Source organism: Canis lupus, chromosome 8, assembly GCF_011100685.1.
Source record: "Canis lupus familiaris isolate Mischka breed German Shepherd chromosome 8, alternate assembly UU_Cfam_GSD_1.0, whole genome shotgun sequence".
Taxonomy (NCBI): domain Eukaryota; kingdom Metazoa; phylum Chordata; class Mammalia; order Carnivora; family Canidae; genus Canis; species Canis lupus.
The window spans coordinates 75,230,392-75,249,711 of NC_049229.1; the positions used below are offsets into that span (position 1 = coordinate 75,230,392).

Here is a 19,320-nt window from a genome sequence, read left to right on the forward strand (position 1 = left end):
TTGAAGCACAAACATTATATGTTCTCATTCATTTGGGGAATATAAATAATAGTGAAAGGGAATAGAAGGGAAGGGAGAAGAAATGGGTAGGAAATATCAGAAAGGGAGACAGAACATAAAGACTCCTAACTCTGGGAAACGAAGTAGGGGTGGTGTAAGGGGAGGAGGGAGGGGGGTGGGGGTGAATGGGTGATGGGCACTGAGGGGGGCACTTGATGGGATGAGCACTGAGTGTCATTCTGTATGTTGTCAAATTGAACGCCAATAAAAAATAAATTTATTATTAAAAAAATAAAATAAAATTACTGTGAAATCTATTGATAGAAAAAGAATCGCTGTCTTTTGTGCATGGCATAATAGCTGTTTTCATATAAAAAACAGATGTGTCTAAATCAGAGACTGAATAGGTATGCACATATCATCTGCCTAGATAACTCCCTGGGGAAAACAGCTCCTTGGAGGGGAATCCCAGACCCTGACAGGAAACCTGCTCAGAAACTCCATGTGCACCTGCTCCTGGGCCTTCAAGACAGAAGTGGTGAGGAGTGTGCACCCCCTGGTGGTCCTGATCCCCTTAACAGAGAGGTTTGTGTCTGGGCTCACACTGAGTTCGACTCACTGTGTCCTTCGCACAGTAATACACGGCTGTGTCCTCGGATCTCAGGCTGTTCATCTGCAGATACAGTGTGTTCCTGGCGTTGTCTCTGGAGATGGTGAACCGGCCCTTCACAGCGTCTGCGTAGTATGTGCTACTTCCACCACTGTTAATGTATGCGACCCACTGCAGCCCCTTCCCTGGAGCCTGGCGGACCCAGCTCATGGCATAGCTACTGAAGGTGAATCCAGAGGCCACACAGTACAGTCTCAGGGATCCTCCAGGCTTCACCAGGTCTCCCCCAGACTCCACCAGCTGCACGTCACCCTGGACACCTGCAGACACAAGACATCCTGGTTAGGAAACTGTCCCACTTCCCCTGTTTCACTCACCTACAATCAGACTCAGGGTCTCTTTTTCTTCTTGAATTACCTTTTATAATAGCGACAAGGAAAACCCAGCCAACGAAAGACTCCATGTTTAGTCGTCTGTTTTCCACCCTGATCCCTAAACAAGGTCACTTGGGGATCCTGGGGCTGGGACTCCTCTCCCAGCAGCATGTCGGGATGGGCTGGTTTAATCAGTGAAGTGAGGGCCCTATTTGCATGTCCTTTGAATATATAATCAGCTCCAGACCTAGATTTGATTCTTTACAAGTTCTTAACAAGGATTTCTTTACATCTGTAGGCCACTGTAAGTCTTCTGACATTATGAAGTTTTCACATTTATGAAAAAATGCCTTTGCATTTTTGTGACTCTTTAAAAATCTCTCATCCATCTTAGTTCTTTTAGTGGACAGTAATTTACCTCTTTCAGAATACTTAATCCTACCTATTACATTCTTAACACCGGTACCAATGTAATAATGTTTTATTAATTACCTTTTATGTACTTTATTGTTATGGATGTTTGTGTGGCTCAGTGGTTGAGGTCTGCCATCTGCGCTGGGAGTGATCCTAGAGTCCAGAGATCCAGTCCCACATTGGGCTCCCTGCATGGAGCCTGTTTCTCTCTCTTCCTATGTCTTTGCCTCTCTCTGCTTGTGCGTCTTTCATGAATAATTCAATAAAATCTTTAAGATATAAATAATTAGTTGTTCCTGTGTGGAAACCTAGATTTACTTTGTTTGTTGATTTTGTATCCTATCGATTCCCTGAAGTTATTCATTACCTTAGGGTGTGGTTTTGAAACTTGGCAGGTTTGACCCTGCAACAGATTGTGTCATATGGATACAAGTAAATTTCTCTGTATCTATTGATTTAAATATCTTTTATTCTTTGTTTCATAAACTTCCTGGTTTGGAATTCCAGTCATTACCACAGTATGGGCTTCCTTCCCTTCTTTCTGGTTATTTTTCTGAACTAATTACTCTGTAGACTTATGAGAGACCTAAGTGAAGATGTATTTCATGGTGCATGTGCCTGAGCTCCCTGAAACACAACACACAATGAACAAACTAAGCAGACCTTCTTCTTCTTACCCAACAAAACGTTGATTTGTAGAGATATAAGGCCAGGATACTGGATTTGGGTCAGTGAATTGGTGAGGAACTGACAAGGCTTGTTTTCACAGCCTTCTGGGCCCTACAGACGTTTCTGGTGCTGAGGATGGTTCACCCCTCCTGGTTCAGGGAAGGGAATTTTCCCATGGGAGATTTATTTCCTTACATCAGGGTGAAAGAAGGGTTCATTCTCTCTGTCCACTGGATGATTCTCGTGTGATTTTATTCACAACAACCCAGGGAACCAGCTGACATATGGGGTGGCACAGTTTATTCTACTTTAGAATAATATGTTGAATACTGAGGGTGGGAATGACCCCTGTTTGGGTCCTGACTTACAGAAGGGCTTCAGATTTTCACATTTTTAAAAAGATTTTATTTATTTATGCATGAGAGACAGAGAGAGAGAGAGAGGCAGAGACACAGGCAGAAGGAGAAGCAGGCTCCATGCAGGGAGCCTGAAGTGGGACTCGATACTGGGTCTCCAGGATCAGGCCCTGGGCTGAAGGCGGCGCTAAACTGATGAGCCACCAGGGCTGCCCAGGTTTTCACTTTTGAATGCAGTGTTGATTGTGGGTTTTTCATAAAACGTGACTACTTCCATCAGATAGGAGGCAATCTCTTCTGTCTCGACTGTTAAAATGTTTTGAAGATAAAAGCATGTTAGATTTTTTTCAAGCGGTTTTAGGTATCAAAAGAAAGAATCGTGTACATCCAATCCTTGAGTCTGTTAATACAGGGGCCAATTAATGATCTGGGTGTGTTGAAGCATCCTTGCATCTCAGGGATGATTCCTTCTAGGTCATCCTGTGCCATCTGTCCATGGGCTGTTGGATTCAAGATGCCAGGATTTTTGCATTTATGTGCATCTGAGATATTGTCCATGAGACCCTTCCTGTGGGGTCCTTGGCATGGGTTCGCTGTCAGACTCATCCTGGCCTCCTTCAATCAATTTGGTCACATTCCATTCTAAATACGTTTTGGAAGAGATTGAAACATTTTGGCCTTATTTCTTAAAATATTTGAATATTTGTAGATAAAGCTATCTGATTTTGCCCTTTTCATTACATTATTTTTAAATTTTCATTGTCTTTTTTGAGGCAGAATTTTTAAAAAAGATTTTATATATTCATGAGACACACACACACACACACACACACAGAGGCAGAGACACAGGCAGAGGGAGAAGCAGGTTCCATGCCAAGAGCCCGATGTGGGACTGGATCCCGAGTCTCCAGGATCAGGCTCTGGGCCATAGGTGGTGCTTAACTCCTGAGCGACCTGCCCTGCCCCAGGCAGGATTTTTAGATAATGGTTTCAGGCTTCCTATTTGTTCTGTTTTGTTAATTTTTTTTATTTCTTCATGAAACAGTTTAATTTGCTTGATAATACTAGTAATTTTGTAATTTGCCTTGGTTATCCATTATTTGCATTGTTAAAATATTAGAATTTTTTTCATGTTCCTTTCTATTTTTAGTGTCAGTTATTTCTTCTCTTTGAAATCTGATTATATTTATTAAGGCTTAACTCTTTTCCAAGAGTGTCTATGAGTTAAACTTCATTTTTCTTTTCCATATACTTATTAAATCTCCCTGAGAATTTTTATTTGTCCATACAAGTAGACAAATAATTTCTGTTCTAATTATTTTAATGTTGATTAAATTAATCAAAATATCAATTGTTTTCTTACATAATAGAAAAACTCCACATTCATATGGAAAACAAAATCACATGAGAGTGACCATACAAGTTTAAGAAATTAGAACAATAATCAGACATCACACATCCCTCTACGGAAATGTATTTTAGTCGCACATTAAGCATTTCAGTGTGTGACTGCCTAACATCAGCAATGTAGATGGTGGACCATATTACAGAGCCCAGAAGTTAACGTGTGCATATACAGTCAGAAATCCTTCAACCATAGTATATGTAAGAATACACAGTGGGGAAAGGATAGTCTCTATAGAAAATGGTGTTGAACAGCCTCATACAAATAATGACACTTGGTCCTTATCAAACATCACACAGATTCAAGGACACAGAAAATCTCAAAAGTGATTAAGAGTTAAGCAGGGGGATCCCTGGGTGGCGCAGCCGTTTGGCGCCTGCCTTTGGCCCAGGGCGCAATCCTGGAGACCCGGGATCGAATCCCACTTCGGGCTGCCGGTGCATGGAGCCTGCTTCTCCCTCTGCCTATGTCTCTGCCTCTCTCTCTCTCTCTCTCTATGACTATCATAAATAATTAAAAATTTAAAAAAAATTAAAAAAAGGGTTAAGCAGAAGTCTCAACCCTAGAACTTAAACATGTAAACTAAGGGGAAAACATCATGATCTTTGCTTGGCTGTGATTTATTTATTTTTTAAAGATTTATTTATTTGTGAGAGACACACAGAGAAAGAGGCAGAGACACAGGCAGGAGAGAAGCAGGCTCCATACAGGGAGGCCCACTGGAGACTTGATCCCGGGATCCAGGATCATGCCCTGAGCCAAAGGCAGTTGCTCAACTGCTGAGCCACCCAGGCGTTTCATGATGTATTTGATATAACATTAAAATCACAGTAAAAAAAAAAAACAATGACTGATAAGTGAGGCTACCTCATGCACAAAGTGTGCAGGACAAATATAATTGGAGCAAAAAGATAGCCTATGAAATGGGAGACAGTGTGTTCAACTATATACTGAGACGGACTTAGTCTCCAAAATACAGAAAGGAATCTTAACCTCAATAGAAAGTCTGACAAAACGCAATAATAACAAACACAAATCTCTCTTTAAACAGTTGCTCAAGGATGGGTCGACTGGTCGACTCACATGGTTAAGCATCTAACTCTTGATCTAACTCTTGTTTGTGAGTCACGTCGTGATCTCAGGATCCTGGAATTGAGGCCAAATTCAGGCTCTGGTCATGGGGAATCCGCTTGAGATTTTCTTTCTCTCTCAAACTCTTCTCCTTCTCTTTCTCACTAAATAAATATATAAAATATGATTTTTTAATCTGGACAAGTTCTTCTATATTTATTTCTCTATAGAAAACAAACAGTAGTGGGATCCTCTGCGGACAGCTGATTAAAACTGTGACCTCACTCTGTTCCCAAACACTTGACCTGATTTCCACCTGAGTGAGAGGAAGGTCTAGACCTCAGGTTGTGGGGAGAAACAGTAGCAGGAGACAGATGGACTCAGTGGAGGTGTCTTAACCTTGTCCTGCTCAGATGCAGGAGAGAGCCTGAGCCAGAGATGCTGGAGGGGACAGTTCCTATCACAACACACGTCCGACTCTTAGGAACCCCCCATCAGGGGACAAGAGGTGGTTTGTTTCAGTGTGTGGACATCCCACACCTGAGGACATTGTGCACAGGAGGGGAGCATGCAGCCTGATGCAGAGGAGCTCATCATTTGGGTTTGGGGAAGAGAGAGGGACAGAAAGCCCAACCAAACAATTGTGACCCTGGCCTGGCTGTACAAATGCCCCAGGCTGCATGGCCTGTCATCTCCGAGACTGCTGAGCTTCATGGAACAGCATGTCCTTGAGGTTCCCCTGGGATCCTGGGTGTGTATCAATAGTGTGGCTTCTTATTGCAGAATCCCGTCCCATTGATGGATGTTTTCTACTGGCATTATTCTTTAAATCACGCAGGCTTTTGGGGGGGGGGGAGTTTCTAGGCTTCTAACAGAAATGAAGACACTATAATTCATCACATGCCATTTTTACAAGAACATTGGGTTTCTTTATGCTGGAGCAATCACTGAGGAGTGGGATTTCCATGTCCCCTGCTAGGTTATCCATCTTTAATTTCAGGAGGAACAGAAAAATGATTTTCCAGGACTTCTGTTTCATTTTTCATTTCTACTTGCAGGGGTGAGGCCCAGGTGTCCTGCATGCTTCCCAGGATGTTCTGGTCAGTGCTTCTTTCATACTTGAGCCCTCGTGATGTGTGTATAGGGCATCTCATTGTGGTTGACGTGCATTACCCTGAAAGACCCTGGTGGGATGTGTCCTCTCCTGTGCTTAATTCATGTATCTGTACCCTCCTGTATAACATGTTCAAAGATCTGCCTGTTTTATACATGAATTCTGTTGTTTTTTTCCACTGAGTTTTGATGGTGATTATGATATGCAGGTGAAAGTTTTTTGTTGGTTTTGAAATTTGTGCAAGTTTTCTCTTGGTCCATATCTTGTATTTTATTACCTTGATAACTACGTAGGTAGAAAAATGTAGCTGATTTTCACTAAGAGTATTCTTAATATTTGGTGTTATGCATAATGATTTTTACCTATAGCATTCTAATTTCATGATTAATGATTGCTTATGAATAGTTTCCCCATTGACAATACATTGAAAAGTCTTGTTTTCTTTTTCCTGGTCTCCTCAGCGTTGACCTGCCCCCTAACTGTTCTCTACTATATCAGTGTTATTTTTTTATATGAATATAGAATTTGGCAATTGATTTTCATGTTGCTCTTTTTGTAAGCTGTACGAATTTTTTTCTCATATTCAAACGTGAACTTGTGATTTAATGTAAGATGCTCTGTTGTATCTGATCAGTCTGGTCGTTCAACAGGTTCATCTAGTTGATTTTTCACAAAGTGTATTCTTAATATTTGGTATTATGCATATTGATATTTTATCTATAATATTCCTATTTCATGATTAGTGATTGCCTATGAATAGTTTCTCCATTGACAATATATTGAAAAGTCTTGTTTTTTTCCTGGTCTCCTCAGTGTTGACCTGTTTCATACTTGGTCTCCAGTAACTCAGTGTTTACATATTATATAAATATAGATTCTGGGAATTGATTTTCATGGTGTTGTTTTCATAAACTATAAAAATTCTGTTCCCATGCTCAAACATGAACTTGTGATTTCATGGAAGATGATCTGCTGTATCTCATCAGCTGGTTGTTCATCACATTGAATAGATGTGGTTCTGGTGTGAAACATTATCATTTATCTTTCCAGGTGTTGGACTTTCTATACCTCTTGCTGCTGTTCAGAGACAGGTTGTGGTGCTCATTCTTTTCCCTCCAGACTTCGGCATTGACTCCAGGGCCTTCCCCTGGAGGCTGATGGACCCATGTGACACCCTCACTGACATGCGCAGTGAGAACTCAGAGAAGGGACAGGTGAGTGTAAGGTTCTGCCTATGTTTACCCAGCCCAGTCCAGACTCCTGCAGGGGAACCTGGGACAGATCTCCTGTGGAGAAGGACAACTCAGGATGGGGGCAGGACTTGTCTTCCAATAAAAAATAATTTTAAAAAAGATTTTTGGTCCTGCATGGAACGAACCTGGTATGATGGTGTTCAAGTGGCAAAGTGGGGAAATTTCCAGGATCTGTGGTCCCCCTGAGTCCTACAAACAAAAAGCGGCAGGATGTGACGGATGGTTAAAAAGGACAGGATTCTGGAGATGGGTAAACATTATGTCAGAGTGCAGGCATTGTGATTTGTGTTTCCATAAACTGAACCATGTGTGGTCCTGTGCCTCTATCCTGAGACCAGCAGGCAGAAAGTAAGACACCATGAGACCCTTGCTCGGAGGACCATCCCAGATCTACACCACAGGAATACCTCATATTGACATTTAGAGACTCATTCATGTGTCTGAGATAAACCAGCTTAGACACAGGCAGGGTAAAGACTGGGTTCAGTTGTAAACTGAGGACAGGACGGCTTGATGACTCTCCTGTGAGGGGTCCCTGAAGAGTGGGGGTGAAAACATTCAACCCCAGGTCAGAGGTAGGAGGCCATGTTCAGAACAGCTCTCTGATAGAGCCAGGAAGAGAGTCACAAAACCCCCAAAACAGGCCTCAACAGGGTAGGGTGTGAGAATCTCCAGAGGAAACAAAATCAATAGCAAATGATAATAATCCATTATCAACTGCACTGTGATTTACAGATTCATCCAAGCCCATCTAAGGTCCAGGGGCTGCACATTACCAGAGGAACTGTGTGCTCCATCCCATGTTCCATCCTCTCACGTTATGTTCTGAGTGTGTGTGTTTCGGGACAGCTGCTATGTGTATAAATATTAATGAAATCAGCAAAGCCAACTACAGCCATGCTTCTGGGCAGTTGGAGCTGCTCCTCTGCCTTACTGACCATGAGTGGACTAACCTTCTCTGAAACAGCTTCCCCGCCATGTAAGTTCATATGTAGACAATGGAATAGGATGGTAGGGCTGTTGGATATTGACATGACCAAGTCATGTTACCTGGTTGTTGCATATCCCATGACGAAAATGTTTGCATTTAAATAAAATGATAAAGAGTAAATAAGTCATGTAGGTCCCTTGAGGGGTTCCATTGAGGAAATCCTAAAGGGAATCTGATCTCATGTCCACAGGGAGACTCACAGATGCAGGTGGGTTTGAAATGAGGACACAGGGCACCAAATGTTCACCAGTGACAAGGAGCACACGTCACAGCCATCAGTACAACACAACCCTGTAAGCTGATGGTGAGATACATATCCCACAGGTTTATCAATTCCTCATCTTCTGGAAGTGTTATAAAAGAACATCCTTAAACTGAAGTTCCAAAGTGTCTGAGTATCTCTGACTCTCTTGTATCATTATTCTCCTTCTGTGTGTCCACTGTGAATTTTTAACAGATACCTATGGTTTGCAAGAAGTGAGTCCTAGTTCCAGGTGAGAAATGCACCCTTCACTGGATGAGGGAGGCTAACAGATACTTTTCAAAACAAATACAGCAGGGCAATGCCACAGCATCAATGTGTGCCTCATATCTCTCTGTGTGCCATAATAATCTTAAGATTGTATGTTCCTACTCTGTGAAAGATGTTCAAGGTGTTTTGATAAGGATTTCTTTGAATATGTAGAAGGTTCTGGGCAGCATAGAGATTTTCACAATACTTATTTTTGGTGTTGTTTTAAATATTTATTTTTTTATTCAGGAGAGTCACACAGATGAAGGTAGAGACATAGGCAGGGGGAGAAGCAGGATCCTTTCCAAAAGCCTGATTCAGGACACCATTCCAGGAACCCAGGATCAGCCAAGCCAATTGCAGGCACTCAAACTCTGAGCAACACAGGTGCTCTGACACTATTCATTGTTCTAATCCATAAGCATGGAAGGTTTTCCATCTCTTTGTGTCTTCTTCAATTCCTTTCCTAGATAGCCAAACAGGTAGAAACGTTTTGGCCAAAAAAAATCCTACAGCTGTTGGGCAAAACAATATTTACAGACAAGCTCTATTATAAAGTCTTTATCATCAAGATAGCCTGGTACTGGCAAAAACAACACATAGATCAATGGAACAGAGCACAATATGCAGCAATGGACCCTCAAGTCTACGGGCAATTCCTCCTCAATAAGCAAGAAAAAATATCAAATGAAAAAAAGTCTCATCAATAGATGGATCTGAAAAAAATTGTACAGCCACCTGCATAAGAATGAATGTGGACCATTCAGCTACACCAAACACATAAACTCAAAATGGATGAAGTACAAAAATCCGAGACACTAATCCATCAAACTCCTAGAGGAGAATTCAGGTCGCAACTTTTTTCTTCTTTTTTTTGTTAGCAACTTTTTGACCTCAGCTGCAGTGACTGCTATCAAGGCACCTCTCAAAAGGCATAGGAAACAACAGGGAAACATAGGGAAAGTAAACTATTAGGACTTCTTCAAGGTAGAATCTGTACAACAATGCAACATGTGACAAATTAAAAGGTAACCTACAGAATAGGACAAGATATTTCCTTAACAAAGTCAGCACCCAACAAAACAAACAATTCAGTCAAGAAATGGAGAGAATGCACAAAAGACATTTCTCCAAAGAAGACCTACAAATGGCCAACAGGCAGATGAGAAAAGTGAACCACATGACTTGTCATCAGGGAAATACAAATGAAAACCACATTAAGATCCCACTTGTACAACTCAGAATGGATAAAGTAACAAGGCCAGAAAAAATAAATATAAGCGAGGATATCCAGAAAGTGGAACTTTCTCTTTCACTTTTTGTGGGAATGCAGGCTTGTTCAGCCACTCCAGAAAACAGAATGGAATGTCCTGAAAAAGTGAGAATAAAGCCACACTATGTTTCAGTCACTACACTACAGGGTATTTACCCAAAATACACAAATGTAATGAAATATAGAGACCCCTTCACCCCAATGTTCACTGCAGCAATGTCTACAATAGTCAAATGTGGGAGAAATCATGAAGCCCTTCTACAGAAGTGTCAATAAAGAAACTGCGGAAGGAGCTTCAATGTCCATCAACAGATGAATAGATAAAGGACATATGGTCTATATATACACTGGGACATTACTCAGGCATTAGAAAAGACGAATACCCACCATTTGCTTCAACGTGGATGGATGTGGAGTGTATTATGCTGACTGATGTAAGTGATTCAAAGAAAGACAAACATTGTATGGTTTCACTCATACAAAGAATATAAGAAATAGTGGAAGGGAATAAACGGGAAAGGGGATAGAATGAGTGGGAATTATCAGAGACAGTGACAGTACATGAGAAACTCCTAACTATGGGGAAAATAAAAAGAAAACAAGGAGAGTGAAGTGGAGATGGGAGTTGGGGTCCCTGGATGACAGGAGCTAAGGGGGGCAATTTAAAGAATGAGTACTGGCTGTTATAATATATGTTTGCTAATTGAACTCTAATAAAAGTATACCCAAAATGTGGTTTATATATACAATGGGATATTACACAGCTGTCAGAAATGATGAATAACATGAAATAACATTTCCTTCAACATGGGTGGCACTGGAGGTATTATGTTGAGAGAAATTAATCACAGAAAGGCAATGATATGGTTTCATTCATATGTGGAATATAGGAAATATTGAAAGAGACCATAAAGGAAGGAGTGAAACTTAGTTGGGTAATACTACAGAAGAAGAAAAATCATGAGAGACACTTAACTCTGGGGAAAAACACTGAGGGCTGCTGGAAGGGAGGGGGTGGGGGATGGGGGAACTTGGTGATTGGAGTTAAGGAGGGCACTTGATGTGATGAGCACTGAGTGTGTAGTAAATTTTGGTAAATTCAATTTAAACAAAGAAAAAAAATGACTTTAGCCTGTCCCAACTCCAGGAACATCGTACATGGACTGGATGGATCAAACAACAGACACTCATTCTCACAGATCTGGAATCTGGGATGTCTGAGGTCAAGGTGCAGACCGATGTGGTGTCTGGAGAGCACCCACGTCCTAGCCCGTCCTTTCCCCATCACCTCACATGCAGCCAGGTTGCAGGGAGCTTTCCCAGTCCTGGTGTATTAGGGCCCCGATCGAATCATGAGGCTACACCTCCTGACCATAGTGCTTCCCTGGGGCACCTCTGCCTCCCCAAATCCCATGGAGCAAGATCCTGTCCCCAACACTGACCCACAACACACACCTAAGCTAGTGACCTCCCTGGCATCATCCAGGCATTTATGATGTGATGAGAGGCCTGCCTGGCTCTCATCGGATATAAAGGTGAAGGTATTTAATTAAAGCTTACACTCTCGTGATTGTGTGTGTGTGGGTGACCTCAGAGTCCGCCTCCCTACCATGTCATGCTGGGAATTTTTCTCACTCCCAGGCCGTTATTAACATTTTTGTAGAATGTCTCTTTTCACTTGTGTTGAATGGAGATTACTGAATACCGTGATGTGCAAGGCAACAGTTATCATGGAGTCCTGTGATCCAAAGAGAGTGCCAAAACGACTCATGAAAATGTTCAGATGACATGAATGGAGTTATTTGTAATTGATTAATACTTCAGGTCAGGAAAAGTTAAGTACAAGTAAGTGCAAGTGCTATAGTGGAATTATAAGTCTCTTAGAAAGAGACTAAATAGGTAAACACACAATCAAGTGTTCAGAGAGACTCCTTGGGGGAAACTGCTCCATGGAAAGGAAGCCCAGACCCCGAGAGGAAACCTGCCAAGAATGTCCATCTGCACCTGCTCCTAGGCCTTCAAGACAAAAGTGGTGAGGAGTGCACACCCCCTGGTGGTACTGATCCCCTTCTACAGGGAAGTTTGTGTCTGGGCACACACTGAGGTCCCCTCACTGTGTACCTTGCACAGTAATATACAGCCGTGTCCTCGGCTCTCAGGCTGTTCATCCGTAGATACAGCGTGTTCTTGGCGTTGTCTCTGGAGATGGTGAATCGGCCCTTCACAGCGTCTGCGTAGCTTGTGCTACTTCCACTACCGCTAATTTCTGCAACCCACTGTAGCCCCTTCCCTGGAGCTTGGCGGAACCAGCTCATGTAGAAGCTACTGAAGGTGAATCCAGAGGCCACACAGGAGAGTCTCAGGGACCCCTCAGGCTTCACAAGGTCTCCCCCAGACTCCACCAGCTGCACCTCACCCTGGACACCTGCAGACATAAGACATGTTGGTCAGGAAATGGTCCCACATCCCCTGTTTCTTTCACTCTCCTGCACTCACATACTCAAGGTCCCTTGTTCTCCATGAATTACCTTTTAAAATAGTGACAAGGAAAACCCAGCTGAGCACAGACTCCATGGTGTTTTGTCTGTGTTGTGCCCTGAGCATTGAATGGTGTCACCTGGGGATCCTGGGGCTGGGGTTCCTCTGCAGATTTAGGTTCAGGGATGGGCTAGTTTAATCAGTTTAGGGAGCGCCCGATTTGCATGTCCTCTGAATATATAGTCAGCTCTAGTCTTAGATTCAATTCTTTACAAGTTATATGCAAGCATTACTTCACAACCGTACATCACTTTTTTTTGGTGGCACAGTGGATTTATGATGTTCTAAACCATCAACGTATTTATCTTTACATTTCTGTGCCTTTTTGAAAGTCTCTCATTGATATAGTTCATTTTTATTTTATTTTATTTTTTTTAATTTTTTTTAATTTTATTTATGATAGTCACAGAGAGAGAGAGAGAGAGAGATACAGGCAGAGACACAGGCAGAGGGAGAAGCAGGCTCCATGCACCGGGAGCCCGACGTGGGATTCGATCCCGGGTCTCTAGGATCGCGCCCTGGGCCAAAGGCAGGCGCCAAACCACTGCGCCACCCAGGGATCCCTATAGTTCATTTTTAAAGAGCATTTCGCTCCTTAATGAAGTGTAATCATAAATATTTATTTTTGGTTCCAGTGTAAAGGGGAATGTTTTGTTTATTTTACACAGAAAATTGGTTGTTAGTGTGTAGAAATTAACTTTATGGTCTATTTTGATTTGATATCATGAATTTTCCCTGAGTTCATTACTTACTTTTAAGTGTTTTTTTTTTTTTTGGAATGATTTTGCTCATTGATTATGCATATGTAAAGAAATTATTTTATTTCTGTTGAATGATTTTAAATCTCTTATTTTAATATTGCCTAATTCTACAGTAATCTTCGACTTAGGGGCATTGTTGTTTTCCTTCTTTTCTGTCAGACACTTTCTTCTAATATTTAGTTTGATATATGGCAAATCTACGAGAGTGAATGAATTTCATTTTGCATGAGAATGAACTCCCTAATATATGGTGTGATGTGGGATCTCAGGACAGGACAGGAAGTCTGTTCACAAATTCTGCCCAATTCTCATTGGAGATACTGGTGGCTGTTGAGCTTGATATGTTCGTTTTACATATGAATTCGAGCCTTTAATCTGATAAGACATTACCAAATATCTTTTCCCATTCTGTAGGTTCCCTTTTAATTACACTGAGTGATTCCTTTGTTGTGAAAATGCTCTTTCCTTGATGAAGTCGCCATACATCTTTTTCCTTTTCTTTCTCTTGCCTCTGGAGACACTTCTAGGAGTGGTTATAGCTGAGGTAGAAAAGGAGCTGCCTGTGTTTTCCTGAGGATTCTGATGGTTTCCCAACTCATTTAGATCCTTCATCAACTCTGAGTCCATTGTGAATGATGTAAAAAAGTGTCCCATTTCATACTTCTGCATGTGGGTCTCCAATATTCCCAATGCCATTTGTTGAAGAGACTTTCCTTTTTTCCATTGGATATGCTTTACTGCTTTGTCAGGATTTATGACCAGAGACTTCAGCTTCTATTTCTGGGATCTCAAACTTTTCTATTTATCTATACGTCTGTATTTGTGCCAGTGCCATAGGGTCTTGATTATCACAACGTTGTAATTTACTTCAACAACCGGAATCAGGATGTCTACAGCCTTGCTTTAATTTTTCAGTGTTGCTTTGGCTATTTGAGCTCTTTGTGGTTCCCTTAAATTTTTCTGATTGTTTTCTCTAGCTCTTTGAAAAATTCTGGTAATATTTTAATAAGGATGGCTTTGAATGTGTTACTTGCTCTTGGTAGCATAGGTATTTTATCAATATTCATTCTTCTAATCCATGAGAATAAATATGTTCTATCTACTTGTATATTCCTTACTGTAGTTCATAAGTTTTCTTGAATGTTTAGACCATACATCCATCACTCTTGGTTAGGATTTTTCCTCATTACCTGATGATTTCTGATGCAATTATAAATTGCATCCAGCCCTTGATTTTCTTTTTTCTGCAGAGCAGATTACTTTTATAGAAATCATAGGTTTCGTTTTCTTTTTTTTCTATAGTTTGACTGACCCTTCTGGGAGCCTACTCAGATTCTTTTGTTCCTTGCTGTTGAGTTTAATAAGTTCTTTATAGATCTAGGATACTAGCCCTTAATCTGTTAGATCATTGGCAAATATCTGCTGCCATTCTGTAGGTTGTCTTTTCCTTTTGTTGACTGTTTCTTTTGATGTGCAGAAGCATTTTATCTTGATGGAGTCCCAATAATTCAATTTTGCTTTTGTTTCTCTTGCTTTCATAGATGCATATTGGAAGAAGTTGCTGCAGCCAAGTTAGGAAAGTGTGTGAAAAATAAAAATATATACTATTTTTTAATTTATAAAATAATTTTAATTAATTGATTGATTACTGTATATTTTTTATTGGAGTTCGATTTGCCATCAATCTTCATCAATATCCTGCCTCATGTGATAGGACGTAGGATCCAGCAGCATGGGGATTGAATCTGTGTAGGAGGAACAGTAAGCCTTTTTGTGGGACCTGATGTGCATGTTCTAGAGATATGTGCACGATGTTTACATCCTGTTAACAATCGTCCATGGATATTTTGATGTGCACAGACAGATTTGAGACACAGGTGTCCACATGTCTACCCATCGATCTTCACCAGCCCATGATTGAGGACGGGGCCTGTGTAGCTGGAATGGGAGGAAACATGGGGAGCAGCAGCCTGGCAATATGTTTTACCCTAATCTTCACTCTGCTAATGCACTGGATATGCTTCCATTTCTATCAGGTCCTGGAGAAGACCTGTATTGCTCTGTCGTTCCCTTTGTGGATGGGCTTCGATGTGTCCCAAAGCTTTACAAGGAAACAAGGGGTTTGAGAGACATACTGGATTGTATGATTGTGATTTAATGTTCATTGTTTGAAATTTTGCTTAAATTCTTTATTTTCTTCATTGTCTCATTCCTTCTTCAATAAGATGTCCTTTTATGTGCATTTATTTAATTGTTATGTATTTTTTATTGAAGGTTGACTTCCAACATATAGCATAGCACCCCAGGCTCATCTGGTCAAGTGTTCCCCTCAGTGCCCGTCACCCAGTCACCCCATGCCCCTATCCACTTCTCCTCCCACTACCTCTTGTTCATTTCCCAGATGTAGAAGTCTCTCATGTTTTGTCACCCTCTCTAATTTTTTCCACTTATTTTCCCTCATTTCCTCTATAATTCTTACACCATTTTTTTTATATTACCCGAAAGAATGAAACCATATAATGGTTGTCCTCCAATTGACCTACTTCACTCAGCATAATACCCTCCAGTTCCACTCATGTTGAAGCAATTGGTGGGTATTCTTCCGCTCTGGTGACTGAGGAATATTCCATTGTAAATATAGAATACATGTTCTTTATCCATTCATCTTTTGATGGACACCAGGGCTCCTTCCACAGTTTGGCTATTGTGGACATTGCTGCTATAAGCATGGGGGTGCAGGTCTCCCAGTGTTTCACTGCATCTGTATCTTTGAGGTAAATCCCCAGCAGTGCAATTGCTGGGTTGTAGGACAGTTCTATTATTAACTCTTTGAGGAACCATCACACAGTTTTCCAAAGTGACTGTACCAGCTCACATTCCCACCAACAATACAAAGCGTTCCCTTTCTCCACATCCACTTCAACATTTGTTGTTTCATGTCTTCTTAATTTTCCCCATTTTCACTGGTGTGAGTTGGTATCACATCATCGTTTAGGGGCCTTCCATATTTTCACTGGGTTTGACTTCTTGTTTCATAGCATATTGGTCTGAAAATATGCATGGAGTGAATTCAACCATTCTGTACCACTTGACATATGACTTGTGACCATGTATATGATCAATTCTGGAGTATTTTCCACGTGCAATAAAGAAGAACATGTATTCTGCTTTGGGAAAAATGCTCTGATATATTTGTGAAGTACGTCTAATCCAGAATGTCTCTCAAACCCCTTGTTTCCTTGTTGAGCTTCTGCTTAGATGATTCTCACTGATGTCAGGGGACATTGAAGTCTCTGCTGTAAAGGTAATAGTAGCTATGAGTGTCATTAAATTTAGGGTTAATGGGTTTGTGCACTTGTCTTCTCTGAAGGTAGCAGTGTGAATATTTATAAAAAGGTAGATCTTCTGTTGGATAAACCATTTTTATGATATAGTATCCTTCTTCATCCTTTATTATAGTCTTTGTTTTAAATTCTAGTTCAGCTGATATATGTGTTGCCATTCCTCCTTCCTCTTGTCCATTGACATGAATAGTGGCTGTTTACTCCCTCACTTTCAATCTGAATGTGTGTTTTTATTGAAAAGGAGAGTCTGCTGGAACTCCTGGATGGCTCAGCTGTTCAGCACCTGCCTTTGACCCAGGGAATGATCATGGAGACACGGGATCAAGTCCCACATCGAACTACCTGCATGGAGCCTGCTCCTCTCTCTGCCTATGTCTTTGCCCCTGTCTTTCTGTGTCTCTCATGAATACATAGATTACATCTTTCAAAAAAAATAAACAAAGTCTCTGCTATGATTTTCTCAAATATACATTCTGTCCTTCTCTCTCTTCCTTCCCTTCATGGGCCCCAAATATTTTAATTTAGTTTGAACTTATGGCACTAGTGATTTTTCAAGCCTTTCATGGTGCATTATTTGTGTGTCTCTACTTTCTTCACCTTATTTCTTTTCTATCACCTTGTCTTCTATGCCACCTATGCTTCCGTCGACCTCATTTACCATGGCTGTTAGAGCATCTAGTTTAGACTACATCTCACTTTGATCAGTTTTAATTTACAACTGAATTGGTTCATTTCTACACTAAGTTATAATGTAGTGTGTTTTAGCTTTCCTGAAATGCAAATAGTAACCTTATAATTAATATCCTGATTTGCACTCTGATTTTTTTACTTTATCCATCTCAATTAGATATATGGCAGAGAGAATTACCTCTGGTTCTTTCCTTTGTTATGAATAGCATATGCCCCAGGAATTGTATTACTGAGTATTTGCCCCAAACATACAGATGCAGTGATGTAAAGGGCAACTGAACCCCAGTGTTCATAGCAGCAAAGTACACAGTAGCCAAACCGTGGAGGGAGGCATGACATCCACAACAGAAGAATGGATAAATAGCATGTGGAATATATACAATGGGATATTACTCTGCCATCAGAACTATTAAATACCTACCATTTACAGTGACATTGATGGAACTGGAGGGTATTTCACTGGGTAAAATAAGTCAATCAGAAAACAATTATCATGTCATTTCTGTCTAATGTGGAATATACGTAACACTTCAAAATAACATTGGCTAAATTTGGGAAGACTGAGAATCATTAGAGAGGGATACAGAACACGAGAAAGCATTAACTATAGGAAACAGAATGAGGCATAATGCTTGGGTGGTTAGTGGGTGTATTGGGTCATTGTGTGATGCGCATTAAAGAGGGTACATGATGTGATCAATACTGGGTGTTATAAGCACCAGATGGATTATTGAAAATAATATAAATTATGTAGTATAAGCTGGCTAATTCAATGTAACAAAAAACAAAACTATTTTATTTAACAATATTGTTGTATCAAAGAAGATGTGGTATGTCTATTCAATGGAATATTACTCAGAGGGAGGGGTAAGATGGCGGAAGAGTAGGGTCCCCAAATCACCTGTCCCCACCAAATTACCTAGATAACCTTCAAATCATCCTGAAAATCTACAAATTCGCCCTGAGATTTAAAGAAAGACCAGCTGGAATGCTACAGTGAGAAGAGTTCACACTTCTATCAAGGTAGGAAGATAGGGAAAAAGAAATAAAGAAACAAAAGGCATCCAAGGGGAAGGGGCCCCACGAGGAGCCTGGCTAAGGTCGGGGCGAGTGCCCCAAGGTCAGGAAAGCTCCATCCAGAGAAGCAGGAGCTACACCAATCGTCCTGGGCAGAAAGGTGCCCGCAGGGAGTTAGAGCAGGACCCCAGGAGGGCAGGGAGAGTCGGCCATACCCCGCGGCTGACCTCCCTAAAAGACTGCAGCACACACGGCTGGACCCAGAGCAGCTCGGAGGGGCTCAGACAAGGGCTCTGTGCGGAAGGGGCTGCGCGGCTGGGAACAGCTCGGAGGCGGCTCCTGCAGAGGAAGAGGCTACCTGAGGAGGGGGCTGTGTGGCTCCTGAAGCAGCTTGGAGGGCCTGGGGTGGCAGCTCTATGGAGGCAGCTGTGCGGCCCAGAGTGTGAATCCAACAATGCAAGTCCCGGAGCACAGGGCACTGGGACACAGCACAGGATCCAGACTCCCCCCCGGGACAGGCAGAGGCCAGGAGGGCCCAGGACAGCAAGGACGCTCCTGCCCTAAGCTGAGCAGATCAGCGGCCCTGCCCCGAGCCTCCAGGCCCTGCAGATGGAGAGCTCTGTAGTTATTGCGGGGGTTGAAGCCAGGGCTCCAGAGCTGCCGTCGCCACTGGGTTTGTTCCTACTGGAGCCTCACGGGGTAAACAACCCCCACTGAACCCTGCACTAGGCAGGGGGCAGAGCAGCTCCCCCAGGTGCTAACACCTGAAAATCAGCACAACAGGCCCCTCCCCCAGAAGACCAGCTGGACGGACATGTTACAGAGTAAGTCAAGGGTCTTAAAGTATACAGAATCAGAAGATACTCCCCTGTGTTTTTTTTTTCTTTTTGATTTCTCTTTGCATACACCACCTTTTTTCCCCTTTCTTT

General features: G+C 41.7%; 2 gene segments (V, D, J or C); both read right to left on the reverse strand.

Moving 5' to 3' along the window:
* Positions 1-574: 574 nt before the first annotated feature.
* On the reverse strand, positions 575-1,188 carry LOC119876551. The segment is given in 2 exon segments: positions 575-930; positions 1,028-1,188. Coding segments are annotated over 2 exon segments (402 nt in total).
* A 10,871-nt stretch (positions 1,189-12,059) lies between these two features.
* LOC119876552 lies at positions 12,060-12,683 on the reverse strand. The segment is given in 2 exon segments: positions 12,060-12,466; positions 12,570-12,683. Coding segments are annotated over 2 exon segments (483 nt in total).
* Positions 12,684-19,320: the final 6,637 nt, after the last annotated feature.